Source organism: Tyto alba, unplaced genomic scaffold, assembly GCF_018691265.1.
Source record: "Tyto alba isolate M040663 unplaced genomic scaffold, T.alba_DEE_v4.0 Super-Scaffold_26, whole genome shotgun sequence".
NCBI lineage: Eukaryota > Metazoa > Chordata > Aves > Strigiformes > Tytonidae > Tyto > Tyto alba.
Genome location: NW_024881300.1, coordinates 21906549 through 21928939, shown reverse-complemented (window position 1 = coordinate 21928939; position 22391 = coordinate 21906549). Strand labels below are relative to the sequence as shown.

Sequence of the window (22391 nt, the reverse complement as noted above, 5' to 3'; positions counted from 1 at the left end):
AGCATTTCTGCAGTTTCCTCCTCAGCTACGTTTTCCAGGTGAATTCACAACATATCAGCATTTCAACATTCCCCACATCACATCTGCCTTCTGGAAGGATCCAGCTGAAGGAAAAAAAAAAAAAAAAAAAAAAAAAATCATATTCTGTTGGTATTTGAATCCTCCTCCTCTCTTCCCTCACCCTCCTCCCCTTCCTCTCTCGTGCCTGCTTCCTGAAGGAGAAAAGAACATATCAACCCAAAGACAGCATTGCAACCTTTTCTTCACTATCTCCCATGGGGCGCAAATTGAAATTGAATTAGACAGGGATATCAGGTCTGCTCGCTGTGATAACTGTAAAAGGATTTTATTTAAAAACACCCTGACATTTGTTCACCCAGTTTCAAATATTTAGCTTTCCTCCTTTCCATTCCTGGCGGGGGCGACTTTATTAATTGTCGCCTTTGATTCAGAGTTAAAGCTTGAAAGCACTGATAACAGCAGTGGTGACTATTTCTTCTAGCAACGTGGCCCACAGCAAAAGGATTTCATTTTCTTAAAGACGTTATGTGTATACTGAGAGTTTATTAAAAAGAAGGGGGGGGAAGGAGGGGGGAAAAAATCCGTTCTTACGTGCGTAATACCGGCTGTTTCTCACTGATACGAGCAATATCTGATCTCACTCTTTTTTATATATTATTTATTTTCTCTGGGCTGTTGCCCTCTCTGGATTTTTCTTTTTCTTTTCTTAAAAAAAAAAATGGGAAAGGCAACTAGAATGAAAGAGCACTGTTGACAGGAGAAAATGGTAATTTTTTTTATTTTTCTCTGAAAATACTTCAAAGTTTTATATAAATATTAACCTCTTCCCCCCCCCCCCCCCCCCCCTTCTTCAATGTGGTGCTGCAGAGCACAGATAAATCCAAGTGGCTATGGCACGGGCATTTAATTTCCTTAAGAAGTTTTTTCTGCTTCATGGAAAAATGTTGTCTGAGACCAGAAATGTAATTGGATGATTAAAGAGAGTCATCTACATCTGGTTATGGTTAATAAGGGCCAGTACAAGAAGGCCATGGTGGCCCCACAGGATTGTCACAACGCGATGTATAAATTAGGTGATATTAGGGACATGGGTCTCAGGTCAGCAATTGCCTCTTGCCGCCTGTTATCAGAAGATTGAGGTGAGGGAATGGAGTGACAACAAGAAAAGTGACTTTTGGATTTGCTTTATAAATGGAGAGAGGTCTAATTGCAAAAAGTCTCAGACACCAGTTTGCCCGCCTGCTCCTGACGTAGCAGTTGTCAGGGAGCGGGCGCGCGCCAGATCTCCTCTTTATTAGATTCCAAGCTCTGCATATGGTGTTCTGCTGACCCCGCAGCTCTCCTAAGGCATGCTCGGGGTAAATTAGCCAGCAGACGAGCCTACGAGGGGGACTGAGCATCTTTGCCGAGATGCTGAGCGCTTCTAATCCCCTTTGACTCCAGAGGGAGCGGCAGCGTTCCCGACGCCCGTGGCTCGTGAAGCTGTCCAGCTCTGTAAGGAGTGAGCTGGTGGTTTGGGTTTGTTTTTTTTTTTTTTTTTTGGTTTCGGTGCGGTGGTTTTTTTCACGCGTCAGTCCTTTCTGAGTGCACACCCCAGACCCGGGAAGAGCCCGTGCAAGGGGACAGCACGCAGCACTGGCCCGCAGCTGGCCCCGGGGACGACACGGCCGGCTTTGCTGCACGCTTGCGCAGTGGCCCCCGGGGGAGAGCAAGAATCAAGGTTCCCCCCTGGGAGAGCTCGGTTCTGTTTCCTTCACAGCTGTGTATCAGAGGATCCCCATCCTTTTCTCCAGGCAGAAAGGGAACTTCACGTATACATCTGCTTTTTGCGAGGGATCTGGGGGCTCGTCTCTGTATGTCACTGCCTACAAGGACGGGCTGAGCACGACCTCTTCCAGCCTGCCTGCTGCAGCAGCGTCCGTGAATAAGGCTTAACCTCAAGTGCCCAAGACCTTCTACAAGACCTTTTGATCTTGTTCAAGTGATCCGAGTGCTTTCCTGGGCAAGGGTTTCCATGGTCAGGTTTCCTCTTGGGCTTAGAGCTTTGCACTTTGATTTCTTCTTAAGAGTTGTGGAAGTATTCTTGCATGCAGCTTTAAGATTGTGTGTTCCTGCCAAGAACTTTTGATGAATGAAAGCCATTAAAATTTGGAATTACTGTAATCAAGTAATGTGATACTATAATGTTAAACTTATAATCAGTCCCCTGCACGTTGCTTTCTCCAGTTTATTTTTTTTTTGTTAATTCTTCCTTTAACTGTTCACTTTTTTCAGCCCAGTCTCTTAATAAAAGGCTTAGTGTCCCAGAAAAAATAGCATTTTCCCTTCAGGTTTTTTTTCCAGAGCCAGCATCTCACAAAAATTCGTTTATGATGTTCTCGTTTGTTGTCATATTTAAATAATTAGTGTCAGCTTACAGACCGGGGGTCTGTTTGTGAGTAGAAAGAGGATTCAGAGATAAAAAGTCTTTGATAGTCCCAGCATTGTAATGTTCACACTGACATTCACAAGGCTGCTGCTAGGACTTGGATTTCAGTCAGAAAATGCTTCTGTACTTACAGATGTGGGCTTGTGTCAGATGGCTTCTTGTTTCTGATCAAGTGGTGTGGCTGAAAAGGCTCTTTTCATGTCGCATCTTGTGCTGGTGCATCCTGGTGCAAAACAGTCTTGCTCTTGATTTGAATGTAGCTGCTTCAATTTAATGTGTTGCTGGCTAATTAAACATCCTACAGCAGATAACTGTAGCATATCACAAGCAGGGTGGGAGCAAAGATTCAGAAAGAAGCCGTCAGAACAGACTTTTTAGGTTTTTAAAATATAAATAATTAAGACCAGAGAGATAAGTATGAATTCCAATTAAAGAAGGGAAGAAAAAAAAAAAAAAAAAAAGCAAGGGATGGAAAAAAAAAAAGCTTGCACATCTCCATTGGAGCCAAACCCAGATGTTTTTCTCCCTTATTAAAATTTATACTAAAAATACCACAACTTTACAGTTCTTGAATTGTTGGAAATGGTTTGCAGATGAAGTCATCAGGCTCTTTTTGTTATTATCCATCTATCCCTGTGCTTTCTGGGAACTCTCTCAGGGTATTCTGGACTCCAGAGATGACCTGGAGAGGGAACAAATCAAGGACTTTCTTTTTCTTGGTTTAAGTGCTGATTTTTCAATCCACAGATGAATTGGAATTTGCTAAATTAAGTTGAACTCTGCAAAAACATGCTCCTGTAAAGTGAATACGTAGACGTGAGAAGAAAGAGAGGAAAATGAATCAAAATGCAAATGCTCCCTAGAAGTGGAGAAATACGGATCATCTCCTCTCCTTTATTATTTCAATAGGAGGTTTGCTGGTGACCGCACCACCGTAAAGGGAGATATTCTCAAAAGATGCTTAGCAGAGAAGGAGGGTCAGGAAGCAATGCTTCTGCTTTGGTGGAAACCAGCCTGTTTCATTTTTGGTTTTTACTGAAGGTCTTTTTGCAAATGTGTTTCTTGTTGATTTTTCAGGTCAGTCATCAGCTGGGCAACGTGATGGATCTCTTCACCACCAGCCTCTCCCTGGCGGGAGTGCAGCCTCCCAGTGACAGACAGATTGATGGCATCGACCTTTTGCCTGCCATCTTGCAGGGCAAGCTAATTGACAGGTTAGTTATGAGCCCAGAGCTCCGACCCCTGCCTCCAGACTGAAGTGATGCCAAATTCTGGTTTATTTTTTAAATCAAGTTTACGGAAATATTTTATGAACTGATTTGATGCATCTTTGCTCCTGCTCAGTGAGGTGGGGCAGCGCCAGAGCTTTTTGCTCTGCGCTAATTCTCCGGTGGAGCAGAGGTGGGATTTCCTGACATGTGGCATGTTGCCATACAGTGGAGTCTGGGGACAGATGAAAATGTCAGGGGGTTAGCAGGGATCCCTGGAACAACATATGGCAATAGGGGAGATAAAAGCCTGAGGACTGTAACCTAGGCAGGGGAGAATACATTATTTATTACTGGAAAAACATCCAAGAATATGCTGGGTGTTTATAGCCCCTGCCTGAGAGAGGTTGAAGGTAAAGGCTGTGGTGCTGCGAGTGATCTGGAAGCTCACCTCCTCCCAAGGTCCTCTTTCCGTGGATGCTTTTGCAAGAACAGATTTGGGTTAAAAACCTGGGATCGTTATGGTCAAGGAGGAGCACTGTCAGCTGTTGGGCACAGGCACTAAGATCTGACAGCAAATACCCTTGGCTTTCTCGTTAGAAAGGTCGGAGGTCAAGAGAGGTCTTGTAGTTGTGATTTTGATGAGGAATTGGGCAGCCTGGGAAATCTGAATACAAACATATTCTTTGTCTGTGAGACAGCGAGGAAACATATGAATGAAAACATATTTGAGTTCTTTTCTGTGTTGGATGTGAGCCTTTGTTCTGTAAAATTGTTTCTGTGCCTGTTAAGCAAGCAGCATACCTACAGTATTACCTGCGAGCTCAGCCAGTGGCTGACATGAGGCATTTCAGGCTCCTCAAGCAGCTTATCCCATCTTTCCTTCTGAAAGTTTGTAAAGCTGCTTTGTTGTTTTAAAAGAGAATTTCAATGCAATCACCAACCCCTTGGATCTGGTGCTGTTTGTGTTACAACAGCAGTCACTCAAGGCACACTCAAGGCTTTTTTTTCTTATTATTTTTTTTTCCCTTTTTTTCTTTTCTTTTTTTTTTTTTTTTTTTTTTTTTTCCTTTTCTTCCCCCCCGAGACCTGACCAGGTCACAGTTTCCATAACCCCCCAGAAACTTTCCAGAAAATGCAGTTGTTGTGTTCTCTTAAGCTTAAAAAGGAAAAAGTGGATGGGGAAAAAAGAGATCAGTAATAGCAGAATTTTGAGTACAAGCTGTAGTCCTCTTTCAAAGATGAGAAATATGTATTTTTTTTAAAAGCAAAAACCTAATCCCCCACCCCTTCAATCAAAGGGGCATGTAACAGCTGGTCAAATAGTGAGTGTGTATGGCAAGGAAAAAGGAGGCAGGCATACTTTGTGGCATATTTGTTTGGGCTTTTGTTAATGGGACTGGTTTAGGTCAGGTTCTGCACTTTGCAAATCTCTCTAGCTGTCTTTATTTCGCTGGCGTTTCAGGTGCGTTAGGGATGCAGGAGCAGGCTCTGCTGGCAGCAGCGTTGCCCCTTTGTTCACGGGCAGTTCCTGGTGACAAAGGAGAAAGGCTCATTGTTTGTGCAAGGAACCTGCAGGGGAGGCTACGTTTTTAAAATAAAAGAGATCTGAGGCCACTCCTGTCATTCAGGCGTGGATAATTTAATCTTACCTTGCACTTAGGGACTGTTTTTTCAAGGTGGCATCACCAGGAGTGAGTATTTTTGCCGAGTGGCATCTCTGAACGAAAGACAAAGATGTATGTACCCTCCCAACAGTGATAAACAGCTTCACGATCTCGTCCTGTCAGCAGCCCAAAACAACTGGAGAGAAAAGCTGACTAAGTCTGATGTCCTTGTGTGATGAGCCGCACCAACAAATCAAACCTCTTTCCTGCAGATAGTCCGTTTCAGGAAAATTTTGTACTGTTCCCTCAAAAAACAAGAGTGTGTTAATTGTGGAAACCAACAGGAACATTGCTGGGATGCCCAGGAAAAGGGTAGTGCGTGTACACGGGTGCAGACCAAATCTTCCAAGTGAGGTGCATTTCTCAAATATATTTTTAATCAGGAAAACCCCTGGGAGAAAAATTGCAGATTTCAGTGGTATGTTTACATAATGCAAAGTGAGACTTTGGGAAGGAAAAGGGACAGGAGTTAAAAATAAAGCGTGTCTGGCTGCCAGGTTTTTCCATACGGAGTTTTTCCGAGATGTCATCCCGAACAGGCCAGCATCTGGTGTCCTCCCCGGCCACCCTGTCCGTGTGACACTAAGGGCACGTAGCTTGGTGCTGCCGTAAAGAGGAGGCTAAGCATTGCAGAGCCTGTGAATCCCTGTTTCTCTTGTGCACACACACGCCACTTCTGAGACATTTGGTGTTTAAATCGGCACGCTCTATAGGAAATAACAGGGTCTGATAGTTCAAGGATTAACAATCACTGGCAGCCAAGCTGTATAATGTTTCATTCTTGCGCCCTGTGAGCTCTCAACTTGATGAACACTTTAAAAAATGTTAATTGAAAACCTTGCAGTGGAGACTATTAGGAGGCAGCCTGTTTCTGACTGATAGCCGAATCGGAAGTCAGACGCCGTTAAAGTGTTTGTCTCCCTTATCAGCGAGGCTGCTGCGGCGGTGGCTGCCCGGGCCCGGCGCGTTGGCGTTTCTCATGCAGCTCTGCTTTCTTTCTCAGGCCCATATTCTATTATCGTGGCAACGTGATGATGGCAGTAAGACTCGGGCTTTACAAGGCTCACTACTGGACCTGGAGCAACTCCTGGGAGGAGTACAGCAAGGTAACGGGACGCCGACCCGCACCCTGGTCTCATCGGTTCTCCTGGGGAAAAACAATCCTTTAAAGTGGAGTTTTAACTTGGGGAATGACACTGTGCACTCACAAGCCAGCCCTTTATTCGCCTCCTCTTAAGAGCTACCAGTTCTGATGCAAAATCGAAGGGGACTGGTGTCACAGCACCCCTCTACTGAAATCAGAGACAAACAAAGGAAAATGAGCAAAATCTGAGTTATTCTGAGGGGCACTCCTTTTAATCAGCCCTTAATGCCTCTTAATATTAACCTTCTTTCCCTGCTGAATTCTGAGTTTTCATGTGTACCCTTACAAAGTTTGGAGTCTGATGCCGAATTGATTGTGTATCTCACAATATCTAGTACGAAAGACCTGGTGCCCTGAACTATTTAAATGGAATAGGGATGGGTTTGGTGGTTTGTTTTTTTTCTTGAAAGGGAAAAGGAAAGCCGTAGGAATCGCACAGTGGAAAGAACAGCAGTTGTTGAAAACAGTGGAGTACATGTGTTTAATCTATTATCAGCGCTTTTGCGAGCCCGTATCACACTATAAGATGTTTTACATTTTATTTGCCAAATAGGCAGAGCTTTTGTGATTTCCTGGCTGATCTTCTCACAATTGGATGTTAAGCACTGTTATTTTTCTTCTTTTGTATCCTTCTCGCCTCAGACTTGGGTACTAAACTCTGGGGCATTTCTTGAATGGCAGGTTCACACATGTGCCTTGCTGATTATACCTTTAGACATGAACTAAATGCATTATGGCACAGCTCTCAGCAATTTTGACAGCAGGCTGGTATTGGGGAGGGATTGTTTGTGTGATTTATTTTTCTGTGTCTTTTTTTTAAAAAAAAAAAAACAAAAACAAAAACAAAACTTACGGTGGGTCCTCAAGGCATCACAGGTGCAGAAATAAGTGCTGATGACATTTGTGGATATAAAAGTGCATGGTTTCTTTCACTGGCATATCCTGGGGGTAGAAGGAAACGTCAGCTCCAAGGGAGTCATTTACATTCAGGGCTGTAAATATGTGCGTTTGTCTTTTTAAGACTGTAATGCTCCAGGAGTCAAAAGTTTCTGTTTTACACGGAATAAGAAGGAAAGGAAAGTTGTCTCCAAAAAGGCATTGCACGCTCTGTCTCAGTGCTAATTCTACGCAGCTAAAACGAGATAATGTATTTGTCTAGGTTAGAACAGGAGTAAAACCCATATATCACACGTGGCACAGCGTGGAGGATTGTCCCTGGGAGAGAGACACTGGGAGCTTGTATGTACGTGTGTATGGGTATATGAGTGGGCTCGGAGGCATGCTGCTCCCATGTGCATGGTAGATAATGTCACACGTGAATAACTGCTTTCCATTGTAATATAAACACATACACACACTTACATACCTAGCAGGGAAATAAATAAATGTCTGCGTTGATCCAAACTTGTTTGTACATGTCTGAGTATGCGTGTAGCCATGATAATGGGGACCAGTTACTCATTTCAAAGGCTCTCCTACTGTGAGCAATGGCAGTTGTGCAATTAAGGAATATTTATTTATTTCTGAGTCTTTGTTTAACTGCAGTCTGATAAAAGTCTGCAATTACACTGTACATCAGAGGGATGATTAAAAATTCACTTGCTTTCCTGCAGCTTGTATCACATGTGGTTGATGTGGGTAAAATTGGAGCACATTAGTGGACAGACTAGCCATTAACAACATGCAGGGGAAGCTGAGGCTGAAATTCGTTCCAATTCTCTTCATGTCGCCGAGTCATTAATTACAAGCCTTGCAAGTTTTAAAATAGAAATAAATCAGAGTGCAGATGAGTCCTGTTTTAGGAGTTTTGTAATCTCACCTTACGATACAGTTGCTTCTTTCAGTAACTGGTGTTCTCAGCTGTATTGATACTGGACTACAGTTATGCTGCCAGAACCAAAAAGGCCAATTTGTCTGCTAATTTCATTTGAAAAATGAAATACATGCACGTGTGTGGCATTAGGTATTCTGACTGTTGGCAGGTTTGCTGTTCGATAACTTTGATTTGCCATCCCAGTGGAACTTCAGATAATGAGGCCTCATTCATTATAAGATCTTTAGCATGGGTCCTTACCTTACTGGAAATCCAATGTGAAGATTTATTAAACTTTAAAATATGAAACTCTCGGTGTCTGAAGGTCCAAACTTGGACCTACAATAAACAGGCATATCTGCTTGGCATGTCATCCATTTGAAAGAGGTCTGAAGTTGGCCAGGTGTGTCAAAACAGCTGTCTGCAAATTTTTAAGAGGTTTGTTTTATGGGTAGCTGAGTATCTCATTATTTTGACAGATACGTGGCATGTTTTAGCCAAACCTCCCTGTGCTTTCAAAATTCCCTTGTTAATTGACAGTGTGGGAAATCATTGATACAGAAAACTTGAACTGTTTTTAATCCACGCTTTGTACATTTTTGTTTGACTTTTAGATGAGATTATACCGTTAAAGCAGCCAGAACCACATTTTCATGTTGATATTGGAAAATGAAGTTGGTGCGTGTCCTGGGTCTGTTTAGGAATACCAGGTCTGTCAGGATTAGCTAGAAAGAATGTATGCAATTTTGGCCTCTAACCTGGAAAGCTACGTGTTTGACTGTGGTATAAGTTAGTTAAGTAATAAACTATGTATATACAAATACAAATGTACCAGAGAGAAGCAGCTTACAGAAAGCAAAGCCTAGGAAAGCAGAACAGGGATATGAATGCTTCTCTCCATATGGCACTTGGAATATTTACACTGGAAAGATCCCATGCAAGCAGTACACAGGTTTACAGTTGTCTTAGACTCCCATGACATTAAGATGCCCTTACTGGTCTGCGTCATCTGCCTTATGGCCTGGGATTAAAATTTGTCATCTTTCACAAAGATGAAGTGTGCTGTTCTGTTCTTCCTATTTTTTGTTTGTTTATTTGTTTTTTAACCCCCAAGCAATTTTTTTTCTTTTCTAGTCTGACTTCTCTCATAAACTCCTGTAGTCTTTCTCAGTGCAGGAGGATACCTTGATGCCGTCTCTTCTGCTAGCTTAACTTGATTGCTTAGGTAACTTGCATTCTTGAGTGATTAGTCTCTTGAAATCATAAAGGGAAGGCTCACTCAGCAGAAGCAAGCGAGAGTAAGCACTCTGTGGGGCATTTTTCCTGTAGATTGCATAGGTTGCTTCTTTGGGTCTGTTTACCTGGCTTCCATCTCCTTTCATATAGGTGGCTCATGCTTAGACAGTCGGACATATCTGACAGTCAAGAGGTGAGAAATGGGACAGAGGTAGATGAAAGGAAACTTTACTTGAAAAATATGTTTATCTTTTTAAACAGTAAAGATTTGTAAATAGTTTGGTGGAGGGAGAGAATTCTTCACCTCGCACAAGGGCTGAGTCTCTTATTGCGCTAGGACTGGTGGGTAACAGCGCGTAAGCTCTTCCACCATCACTGACCACCTTTCTTCCTGTAGCAAAAATCAGCAGTCATACAAAACAGCCACGTGTTGTGTGTGGGAGCAGAGGTAAGAACGACCGGTAAACCTGGGGAGCTCCCTCTCTGGTATGGCATAAGGCACGAGGGACTTTTGCTGGAAGTCTGTAAAATGCTGTTCTTGTTGCCCTCGCCATCCGTCCTTTTAGCCTGTAAGTCATGCTTGTTCATTACGAAACCTGAACTGCATTGTAAAGTGTATGCCAAATAACGCATGCGAACTCGGTGTTTCTGTTTTATTGCTGCTGGTGCCGACAGCCGTGATCCTGGGTGCACAGCTCCCCATTCCTGACTTCTGAATGCTCGGTGTCTGCATTGTTATGAGTTATTTCGTCCACCGGATTAGGGGGGAGAGGTACATTTCATCTCCCTTGTTTGGAAGGAGATGTCTGAAAAGGGAAAAAAAAAATGGGTGTTCTCTATGGATTTTTCTGAGTAGCCAGCAAGTCCTTCAGGAATTGCCCAATTTAACGCTGTGGAGCGGGGGCAGGAGTATGAGCTAGCAGGAGAAAGGAAATTTCCTTCTCTCTGCCTGCCTCAGAAACTAGCCAGCAGAGAATAGCTCTTACGCCCTCCAAGAGCAGCGATGCAAGAAGAGAAAAAAATAATTAAGAAAAAAATGTGGAAAACGCCCTTTGGTTCATTGGAGAGTGGCTGATAACATCAACCTTTCTGCTAGCAGCTTAGTATCTTGTTAGTAGTCTTCAGTGATCTTTTTCATGAGAGCTCCTGTGCCTTTAAATGATTGGTGTAGGTGCCTGCCAGAAGACCCTCTTGTTTTAATGTAAAATGCCAAAGGGGTTATTCCTGCCGCAGTCTGTCTGATTGCCCTTCTCCTCAACGTGAGGGGATCGATAAAGCCTTTTCTGCAAGGGGGATGTGAAGTCAAGTAGAACCTCACAAATAATGATATTTGATTGTAGTCCTCTGAGCATATGAGCTAGCCATTGATCGCTTCTGCTTGAGAGCCGCTGGAGGCTTGCTGATCTGCCCATCTTCTGGGGTCTCTTCCAGACAGTTAACACATTAGAAGCAATTTTTGTTCAACAAGGTTGAAGCTTGGCAGTCATGCTTTCAGGTGTGCGGTCATTCAGAGCTCCACTTTGGGAGGCTTTTGCTGGGAATTGCCAGGAGAGAGAGAATGGCCACTTACCTGTGCTGTGGCAAACAGCAAGAAACAACGTTCCTGGCTTTGACTAACTGCTGTTCTTTTCCCCTTCCTGTATTAATACCGTTTTGCTGCTCTGGGGTTTGTGTGGTGGAATGAGGAGGCATGACCAAGAGACAGACCCCAGATTTGCTGCGCCACTCTCAAAATCTGCAGCCGCTTGTCAAGTCGGAGGGATCTGGGATAGAGCCAGGGTGACGAATTGCCAGAGGGCTTACGTTAACACAAGTGGTGATTCCATCACTTGGCGGAGAGCCCAAACTGGCAACCGGCTGTATTTGTCTCATGTCTATATTGACATAGCATCTGTGGTCCATTTGCTCTGGAAATTAAAGCATAAGCTGTGCAACCAATAGCTGCTAGATCTCATGAACGGAAAAACAATCCAGGTTACACGATTGCTGGGGAGAAGGGCAGAAAGACGTGCTCACTGAAAGGTTTACCCGATGTGCAGGAAATGTTGGCTTGTGCGGTTTTTTGAAGGGGAAAAAAAAAAAAAAAAAAAAAAAAATTCTGGAATTTCTCCTACAGCAAACAGGTCTGCGCAGTGGTGCAAAACTAAAATCTGTGCCTGTGCAGGAGTCTGGGTGCAGGAGCTGAGTTATTTCTGGTTGCCATCTGATGCTCCTTTATGGGCTCCTTTAGAAGGCACGGAGATGATCTTCTGGTTTGGTTTTCATGCTTTTATAATTGAGAATAAAAGCTCCAAGAATTTGCTTAAACAGAGGGAGTGACCTTTCTACTTTGTTTGATCACTGTTACCTGTAAACATGCAAATTACCTTGGATAGTGTGCAGAGTAAAATATTAGGCACGTGCTTTAAGTGGCTATTGATCCCCAGCATATTGTTATTTACAGTCTGCCAAATAAATAGCTTAAAGGAAGTAACAGCAGATGCCATGGTAGTTGGTTTGGGTTTTGTTATCCTGGTGGGCAGGGCAGGCATAGCTACCTCTTTGCTCTTCTTGGACATAACAGCTTTATTTTTGGGTGAAGTTGCCATCTTGTTGGCAGTGCCAGGGAGCTGAAGCTGGTCCCTTGTCAGTGTAAATGGGGGGAGCTCCTCTGCAGCCCGGGAACGATGTGGCTTTTGCTCCAGCTGACAACCTGGCACATTTGCATTTATTGTTAAAGCCTGCAGTGTTTTGGCATCCATGAGGCATGTTGTCAGCTCAGGCTTTTACAAGGAAAAAAAAAAAAAAAAAATTTTGTTTAATGAAGAGCAAGAAATGATCCAAAATAGTGACGTGATTTAAAATTATCATCTCGGAGAGAGTCCCCTTCCTCACCAGGCCCGTTGTCCTGCAGCTTGCTTGGGGTGCAGAGCTGGAGGGCAGCTCCATCTCTCCCATCCAAGACATACACCAGGAGTTTCTGCGTGTCCCTCTGCCCCAGCTCCCACTACCACACATAACCAAATTTGCACACTTTGCAAGCAACCAGAGGCATTGGCCAGGTGCTCCAGAGCGTGGGTTGTCTTGTCTTTAAATACTTCTCAAATCGCAAGCAGATTTAATTGATACTGGTTTTGCTCCAGGAAAGAAAAGCAATCCAGACTTGGGGATCCCAGACTTTCAGTTCACTGGTATACCTGTTTTTTCTCTTTCCATACTGAGAACTGAAAATGCTTTGACTTACAAAACAGAGCGAGACAGAGTTGTGGATGAAGAGTTAAATATTCTTTTCTGTCAAAGGGACAGAAGAGCAGGCTCCTCTAGCTGTGTCTGTAGTGTATTACTTACTCTGATGCAGGACGATGCCCTGATCAGGTGTGTGAGGATATAACTTTACCTCTATTTTTTGCTCATTTCTTGATGAGCAGGTAGAAAATATTTTAAGCACTCTCTGTGGGTTGAATATTGGCAGTCACACAGTACATAAAAATAACAGTAGTCAATTTTATTTGTGGAGATAAAGTTGAAAGGCCTTAGAAATTTAAAGGGTGGTTTCAGCCATATTTTAGGAGAGTTATTTATCAATGTCATGAAACAGTATGCTTGATTTTAGTTTTTATTTATTTTCTTTTTTCCCCAATAGACTACTTTTGAAGAGGGTGTTGAGGGCTTAGATTAGAAAGACAGATGGCTTTTGGCTAGTGGCATCAGGCAAGTTGTCACAGTACTTTTTTTTCCTGGGAGTCTTAGGGACGTAGCTAGGGTTGTGTTCCGGAGTCTTGGCTACAAGGATTTTATAAGAAACAAAAGATAAAATGTAAATAGAGCAACGTATAAACAAATACCCAAGAGACTAAAATCTTCTTTTCAAACTAAAGCATCTGCAGCCGAGGAGCATTGTACCAATTAGCAGGCTCTTAATTAAATTGCTTGTTTGATTTGCATCCAAATTATAATTTGGATGTTATGTAGGCTTTGATACCTTTTCATTAACTGTTCCTTTTGAGAAAAAAAAAAAAAAAAATCTATTTTTCACTGTGTGTTTCAGAGGCCTGTGGCGTCACAAGGTGGAAAGGTCAATCATTTTTGTATCCATTTAAAGTCCATTATTGGTAGGCCACTACAACCTATCAAGCAACTCTCTTATTTTTCCAGTCAGTGATTCAGGAATCTATAGCTCTGTGCAGATAAATGGGATTTCATGGGCTTCTAAACTTCTTGCTTTATTGAAAAGCAGAATATTAACTGCTCCACTGACCAGCTGTCCATTAAAAACACAGGATATTTTTAGAAAATTGTTTGCCAATCAAATCCTACCAACATCTGTAGAGAGCCTTTTCAGTTTGTTTGTTTTATAAGCAAATGCTACAGCTGCTTTCCCACCTCCATTGAAATATTCCCATTTACCTTCTCTCCATGTCTCTGTCCGTGCCTCGGGGCACTTTGAGGTATTGTAAGGAGCGCAGCGTGTTAGCTGGAATTGTAAAACTCAGCTTTAACAAGTCCATTTGGTGCTAGTCCTCGCTGGTCTGTGGGACCCCCTGCTTTATTTGCTGTTCAGCGAAATGACTGCTTTGCATTTTTTCCCATTCCCAGGGCTTAAATGCGTTCTGTTAGCCCTCCAGCCTGCAGGCCAGGCTCTAGGTGATTAGGGAGCTCCACACCTGGCTAATAAGCGCCTGGGGCTTCGGGAGAGGCAGCCTGGCAAGGTGTGCAGAGCAGACGCAGGGAGCTCCCTGCTCTGGGCTTGCGAGCGGGCAGCTTGCTCTGTCCCTCGGCGGCCAGCGAGCACTTTAACCCGTTTCTGCCAGCAAAGCGAGAGTCCCAGTGCTTGTGCCCTTCACGTCCACCGCCAGGAAAATCCCAACTTCTGACCCCACAGGCTCGAATGTTAGGAACTTAAAACAGTTCTTTTGGCCCCACTGTCATCCTCAGGTGAGTGCCTCGATACCAGCTTGCTATCAGTCAGAACAGTTATCTGACTGTATTTTTTATTTTTATTATACAAATAATAATTATTATACAAATAATAATTATTATACAAATGCAGTCAGAACAAAAAAACCCAGATCCTTCCAGTCTGGTGTCAGGTGCTGGCAAGCTGCGTTTTCAGGGAGGCTGGCGGGTGCCCATCGCCTCGCAGGGTGATGCCCCTTGGTTTGGCTGGATGTTTCCTCTGGGGCTGTTGCTTTTTGATCAGAACTGCCAAGTGATCTGATCCTGGCTGTGTATTGTGAAGCCATAGAAATCAAAGAGAGAAGATACTTTCCACGTACAGAACTTTTATGATTAAATGGTTTCACCTCTTTGTCTTTTATTTTGCCATTTCATTTTAATGAATATTTTATAGAGATTACTTTTTTATAAGGCAAGAATGTAAGGCCTGCTTCAGCTTTTATGTCAGTGCAGTGCCAACATTGTCACCTTATTTTACCCCATCAGATCAGAATACATTTTGCAGACTAAAGTGGAGTCTTGATTTAAAGTAATTCTGGGTTTTGCGGGTATGTTGGAGCAAGGTGCTGAAGAAAGTGGCATCAGCTAAAATTTTACTGCCTCCCCTGCTTCACCTTTGATGACCTCTCTCCTCTTCCCTGCAGGGCATTGATTTCTGTCCTGGGCAGAATGTCTCTGGAGTGACAACACACACGCAGGAGGAGCACACTACCCTGCCGCTGCTTTTCCACCTGGGGAGGGACCCTGGGGAGAAGTACCCGTTAAGGTGAGCCAGTTAACGAAGATGTGAAAACTCTCTGGCACTGTCAGCTGCTAATTCATTTGCCTTGGTAAGCCGTTTCTTGCAATCTGCTTGAAAACTGTCCCAGAAAGCCATTACTGGTGAGAGTAGTAAAAAGAAAGGAACAAACCTTTGTTTTCAAATGGTCAGGTCAGATCCACGTGCACATGTCCACGGCTCGACTCGTCAGTCCGGTCCTTCTTGTTCTGTGTCCTACAAGAGGCAAAACGCTTTTGGGCAGGACAGGACTGAGTGCAGGGCAGGTGTGGAATAAAGCAGAGGTGCTGGTGAGCATGTGCACTGCAGCTGTGATTCTCTGTGTGTTTTGGGGCTAGGGAAGAAACCTCTAGTGATCTTTGCATACTCTGTGGTGTTTTTCCTCTGTGTGTTAGAATCTGTGGAGTACCCTTCCAGCCTCCTAGCCCCTGCTAAAGGAGCTTCTTCAGAGAGGGTCTTTAGCAAGAGGACTTTCTGCCCAATCCTCTTCCATCCTTGGACTCTTCTGGCTGTCTGAATCCATTTTCCTGTAAGCCTACTATTGTAATATTTATCTCTGGCACACACCATGCCCTGAGAGATTTCTGTAAGGATTTATGTAGTCATCCGCCAGCACAGCCCACATATAAACCTGCCACCTCCAAAAAAGCTCCCAAGGTGTCCCCCACCTCCCTCCCTCCTTCCTTGTACTGTCTGAGTTTTACCCTGTGGCAAGACTAGCTGCAAACAGGGGCATGCAGCCTTATCCCTTGCCAGTGGCTCCCACTCGGAGAACGTGGAAATAAATAAAGAGAAAACTAGTGCTACTGTGACCGCCTGCACAGAAATAGGTTTGTGCAGCAGCTTTAACAGAAAGATGTTTTCTGAGCTGACAGGACTGCAATTACTCAACTGTTTTAAATAATTGAGTGGATACGCTCACTCCATTACTTTCAAAAGAACGGAGCCTGTGCTGTCCGCTAAGTGTTTTCACTAGAGAGAGAAGGGGAAGAAAAATATTTTCACTTCACTCTCACTTAACAGACGAGCACCCTAGAGATGCATTACGCAGTGTACGCAGCTCTTCAGGAGCCCAGCATGTTAGCTCTCACTTTCTACTGCATTTCAGCACTAATGAGTGAAGCAAATCTGCAGCTCTCGGATTTTAAATTCAGCTCAGTGAAACTACGCTACTGGGTTGGGTCTCCAGATGAGACTACGCCCTGTTCGGTTTCACAACTATTTTATTTTAGGAAGATGAGTTGATAGAAAGGACCTCTTCTTCCAAAAATCAAACAAATGGGTAGTATTAAGTGAACTGTGGTTTGCCACAGTGTTTCCCTTGAACTTGAGGGAGAGGAGCTCTTCCCTAAGAGGTGCTTGCAGGACACCTGCTTCCCTGTTATTTAGATGTTCCTTACCACCACCATGGATTGAGCACTGAAATAAATTCTGGTGTTAGATCTGCAATCATTTCTCATACGGTTCCATTGATTTTTTTTTTGGTCGTTCACAAGCTGCTGCTTTGATTGAATTTTATGGCAAGATTATGACAAGATTATGGAAAGCTGTGATGTTGTTTAATATGCAGACCCTAATAGAAAGCCTCTTTTTAGTAAATGAATCTTCCTCTCTGCAGCACGTTCTGTTGCTATTGTCTCCTCTCTGGTCACAATGGAAAACTCATGGGAAGTGGGTCTCCTATATCGAATGTGGTAATTAAATTATCCTCATTTGTGGGGCTGTTACTGTTGTGTATTTTTATTTAGCTTAATTATCCCCCTTGGCAGACAGCCTGTTGGGAGTCCCGACACTAATGTTTCTCAGAAGGGAATCCAGCATTCTCCTCCAAGCGTGCATCTGTCTGTCTGTACACGCTGGGTGTGCTCGTACCGCTTGTGCTCCAGCCTGAGGGGGGGATGTGTGTGTGTGTGGGGGGGGGTGTTCACAGTCCACGTTGGCCAAGCTCCTCTGTTCACCCTCCTGCAGCCCCGGAGGAACAGGCTGTATTATCTAGTTTTTGTCCCAGCTTGGCTCCTTTGGTGCATTGCAATGTTGCCAAAGCATTTAGAAAAATTTGTATTGCACGCCCCGTTTATTGATACTTTTTCCTCTTCTATGTATCTTACTTTTACCACTTATCTGTACTGGATTTTAGTTTTGCTGCTGTGAGGGAGCAGCATGGCACACCACTACCCTGTTCTCTCTGCCTGCTTTTGCTCTTTTTTATTTCATTTATTCCTTATTTTAGTGCAGCCTTTTCTACTCCCTCAAATGTTTTTAGCAGTCTATCCTATCTCTTGATTTGCATTAGTTTGGAGCGAGGTCACATGCAAAACCACCACTAAGAGATTTCATTGCTGCGTGTGAACGCCAGGTATCACACACGCCTCCAGAGAGATTTACTGCTTATATATTTGGGCTCCCTCTAGGATCCTAGGGGATCTCAGAGCCAGGGCATTCTAGAAATCAGTCAGCCCAGTCTTGACTTGCAGGGAGCTTATGCTCAGTCAGCCTCATCTGAAATGTCTTTGGGTCATGACACTGCACACAAGGCACTGTGTGACACTAAGAGACTTTTTCAAGTCTAGCGTCTCAGTTCATCTCATAGCGCCGGGATTCGCCTTTTCAGTCTTTGTTGGAGAACTGGCTGCTAAAGGGATCACTGAAGAGACAAGTCCTTCAAAATCTAGAGAGAGCACGTAAAGTTTTCAGTTCCCGGGGTTTCATGGTGAAGCAGGACAAGTCCTTCCTCTTCCTGACACAGTTCTCTGGATTTCCTGGAGCCTGCCTGGAAACAATATGAGCAAAAGCTTATCTCCCACGGGAGAATTTTTCATGCAGTGGAAAAACTGGTCAGGCAATTACAGGCAGGTCCTGTCATCGTGTTGAGGACATGTCTGGCAGTTCTGAGCCATATGGCACCCTGCACTTATGTTCCCCTTCGTGTGAGGCTGTGCATGCATCCCTACCCACGTCTGACTGCAGGAGCAGACCCTCCCAACAAGGCTGTGACCGTTTCTCCCTGCTGTTACCCCTGTGTTTTTTTGGCTGGATCGCCTCCTGCACCCCAGCTCCCGCCCAGGGACCCACTTGTGTTTACCCCCTTCGCCTTGAAAGATAATTACTGGAGTTTCTCAGTTTGGACTGGAACTTCACCCCAGCAATCCAACAGCCTCACGTGCCAAGGCGTGCGATGAGTTCTCGCGCCGCCCGAGCCTGCCCAGGTGACGGCACATTTACATCATCACATCCACAGGCTGGACGGAGCAAGCCCCGTAGTTGACCTTCAGGACTGACATGCTTGGTGCTGGGATCAGATACACTCACTACCAAGCTCTTATCCCCTTCTCTCCTGGAAGGAGGAGGACTCTCCTGAGAACTGCAGGACTCCGGGGTCCCAGCATTGAGGGAAGCTTGGCACCACAGGACAAGCTCGACATTTATGTGGCTGCAGGATGAGGTAGGGCATGGACACGCCTGCAGGTACTGACGAGGGAAAATTGGCATCTGGAGAGTCACTTGTAATAAGAACACCTGCAATACCAGGGTATATATGGGCAATCTATTTCAAAGAAGCGTGGTTACTGGTAAATAATCTTTATTTTGGTTGCAAAAAATGGTACTGTAACTACACTTATATAAGTAAGAGTTACCTTGTTATCTAGGCCTTGCTTAAGTGAGAAGTGAACCGTTTGTGACTTTTGTCATCCAAGAGATTGACTGGATCTGTGTAGGCTGTGGGACAGAAGATACCTCTTTTTTTATAGCTCTCAACTTTAAAATATAAATAAGATTGTGTGTCAGACAGCACACAAAATAGAAGCATTTCTCTAAATCTAAGCAGTATTTTGTTTCCTCCCTAGATGCAATTACCAGGGGTTTTTGCTTCATACAGAAACACTCAAACTGTGGGGTGCCCTTGTTACCAAATTTATCAGAATGCAGAACTAAAAGATCTGATATTTTCTTTACTAAATTCCATTATGCGTCGGGGTGTTGTGTGTCTGCTAAGTACCACATAGGGAACTTGTTTCTCCATTCAAACCATATGTGAGAAGTTCAGTAAAATTATCTGTTGGTAGCATCTTCACAAGCAGTTGTCAGTTTTATTACCCAAGTCACAGATTACTGTTTATACACGCCTTTACTAGAATACTTCATTGCCAGTCAGGAAGAACATAAGTAATAATATGTAGTAAAAGCTGGCAGAGTTTAAAATGCAGTTAGCAAAATACCTAATGCAGACTGAAGTAGAAAGAGTGTTTTGAGTCAGACTCCAAAGCTCTAAACAGAATTTGTAACAGAAATCTCTGAAATTCTGTCAGTTTGAGCCAGAGGTGAAATGCCTTGATAACAAGTAAGCGCAGCGTGCTCACGCCTTGCTGATACTCCAGGTTAGCAACTTCTGCTTTGAGCGATTAGCCTCTGTTCAAAACTGAGTTTACTACATTTTGAATGTCAAAATACCCGTGTTTTACTCAGGGCAAATAGATTTTACTATTATGGAAAAAATGGAAGTGATAAGGCTTGGTTGATGAACATAATGATTTTAGAACACATTAATTAACAAGAGAGCTCACAAGTGCCTATTTCAAGCAGATGGAAAATCCAGGAAATCATCAGAGAGGTAATTGCACTGGTTATGGAGCCAGAAAAGAAAGGAGGAAGCTCCTGAAGGGAAGCTAAAGGGGAAAGGATCTGATAGAAGAGTTGCCAGTCTCACCTTACTGGTCAGGGCAGAAACCTCCCTGTGAGAAAAAGATAGAAGGTGCAAAATGGGAGAGAAAAAAAAAAAAAAGTGTATAACAAAGAGCCAGAATCTCGTGCGAGGAAGATGCTGCCTCCTCATCTTCCTGAAAAAGAAGGAAATGGTACCAGCTGCATTGCATGGGCGAGTTAGCTGCTGCCACAGGAGAGGTGGCGTTGAGGAACGCTAAAGCTGTGGGAACCGTGGAGGGCTGTGGGTACAGAGCCTCAGCCGTGCCGCTAAAAACCATCACGCATCAAGCATGCAGGGGCTGGATGCAGAAACCTTCTCAGAAGTGCGCAAGCCAGGCGCGTGAGGGCTGGTACGCAGCCAGCTCTGGAGGGAAGAGGGCCGAAGGAAAATACATCTGCGGAGGACAGTCACTAGCCTGGGGGCTGAGAATGGAGGCCACCTCATCTCGATCGACAGCTGCTCTTTGCCCAGTCTGGGATGAGCATTCTGTGCTGTGACACGCCGTCTCATCAACCTCTAACCTGTGTTTGATCGTGGCAGACCAGCAGCCTGCAGGTGTCTTGATGAGTAACTGTCGTGACTGGAGCGAAGCTGTATCGAAAGGAATATTGGAAGCAAAAAGCTATATGAACCCGTTTCCGAAATGCAAAATGCAGTTCGAAGTGGACATCTTCGTCAGAGACAGGTCCAGGCGGTTCTGCAGCCTGAAGAAAGCAGCCTGAAGAACATACTGCTTAAATTATGATTCAGAAATACCGCTGAAGTAACTAGCGGGAGGATCAGATGGATAGTTGTTATTTTCTGTCGCCTGATCACGCAGAGGCTGAGGCTTTACGTAGTCACTCTGCCTTTATCCCCTCTGCCATTTCAACACTGTGGTCGCTCAGAGTGGAATCCCACAGAAGGGCGGGATTCTCGAAGCTGGGGAGTTACAATTTCCATCAAAATAAGTGTCCGGGTAGAGGATCAGCACGATCACATCCCCCCCTTGCTGCAAGGAAAGAGCCGGGGACGCCGTTAGAGAATCCACACAGGTTAGAGGCATCATCAATACTCCGAGTATTTGTGTGGCTAACTGGCCACATGCCCCCCACGCCTCCGGGGGTGTTTGTGTCTGGGGCCCGCAGGTGCTGCAGGAGCAGAGAGGAATTGGGGTACTGGCCACCCTCCAGTCTGCTCTTTGTTCCCTTGTTTGTTTTCCTTCGGCCCTGTGAGTCTCTCCAGTAATTGCAAGTTGCCATGTTTCAGCCGCAGAGCCCCAAACCTGTTGTCTGCCTCATGTATTGCGCAGACTTTAAATTGCAAATAAACTGGATAATAGAAGAGAGGAACTGAGGAAGACTGAGTAAGAGGACAAGATCAAGGCTTGGATACTACAATGCTGAGCAGCCTCAAAGCACTGATAACAGATAAAATCAAATTACCTGAACCTGGGTGTATTTCACAATTAAAAATAATGGTTTTAATTAAAATAATTCCAGTGGAGAAGGAAGTAAAAAGATACAAATCATTAGCCGAGTTTTATGCTCTTCCCATAACTTCATGTGCATCTGGTAAAACATGCTATAAATCTGAAAGCTGCTATTGAGAGCCCACTGTCAGGTTTCCTTGAAGCGCACTATGTAATACCCATTTTGTAACGTTCCTCTCAGTAATAACATGGTCCTGTCACTCCCAGGATAGACATACTGCGCTGTGCCCATACGTGAATCATCAGGACGAGGTACAAAACATCAAGATCTAGATTTAAAAAAATGCTGGAAATGCTCTTTCGTTTGCTCCTGTTCTGATCTATCTGAGGGTGTATTTATGACGGTAGAGAATCACCCTCTCCTGACAGCTCGGGATGCTAGCAGACGTGAAGGTGAAAGACAGATGACTGTGGGATTAAACCAGAGCTGTAACACCGAAGGCAGCGCGTGAGACAAACCCTCCTTCTCCCAAACCTGAATTTCAGTGTAGGGCACGGTGGGGTTAATAGCAGAGCAGGTTACACTGGAGCTGTTTGGCGAGGGAGGAGATGGGAACAGATTGCCAAGGCACAATTACGCTAAATGAAGGAAGCACAGGCCACACCTGTGCCTGGGACCCTGCGCTCGCAATCCAGCCCTGATTGGATCTCCAGAGACTTCCCGGAGGTAAAGTGTCAATTAGTGTAATGACCCTGGACTTTGTCCACTCCGTTCACTCATTCTGAGCGTGGAATAATTTTGTGTACGCTGGGGGATCTCTTTTAGCAAACTCCTCACAACACCACCTGCTCACCCTCTCATTCTTCCAGTGCTATTCCCAGCTCTCCTTCTGCAGGATTGTCGAACTAGAATACAAAATGCAGCCTGCCTCAGAGCCACCGAGGTCTGGATCTTCATGCAGACAATAATGCCCAAACACCTTTATAGGTAATATCGTCTTTTTTTTTTTGGAACAGAGAACGTAGCAAACCCTGCCCTCGCAGCCCA

At 44.3% G+C, this 22391-nt stretch overlaps 1 protein-coding gene across 2 annotated transcripts in view; it reads left to right on the top strand.

Moving 5' to 3' along the window:
* Positions 1-22391, top strand: part of GALNS (galactosamine (N-acetyl)-6-sulfatase) — a 48696-nt gene that overhangs the window by 16460 nt on the left and 9845 nt on the right. For both annotated transcript variants that reach the window (XR_006165740.1, XM_042797654.1), the window contains exons 10-12: positions 3527-3663; positions 6328-6430; positions 15097-15218. Coding sequence is in view for 1 of the 2 variants with exons in the window: in XM_042797654.1 (XP_042653588.1) it covers positions 3527-3663; positions 6328-6430; positions 15097-15218 (362 nt within the window). In the remaining variant the exon portion in view is untranslated. The remainder of the gene's footprint in view (positions 1-3526; positions 3664-6327; positions 6431-15096; positions 15219-22391) is intronic.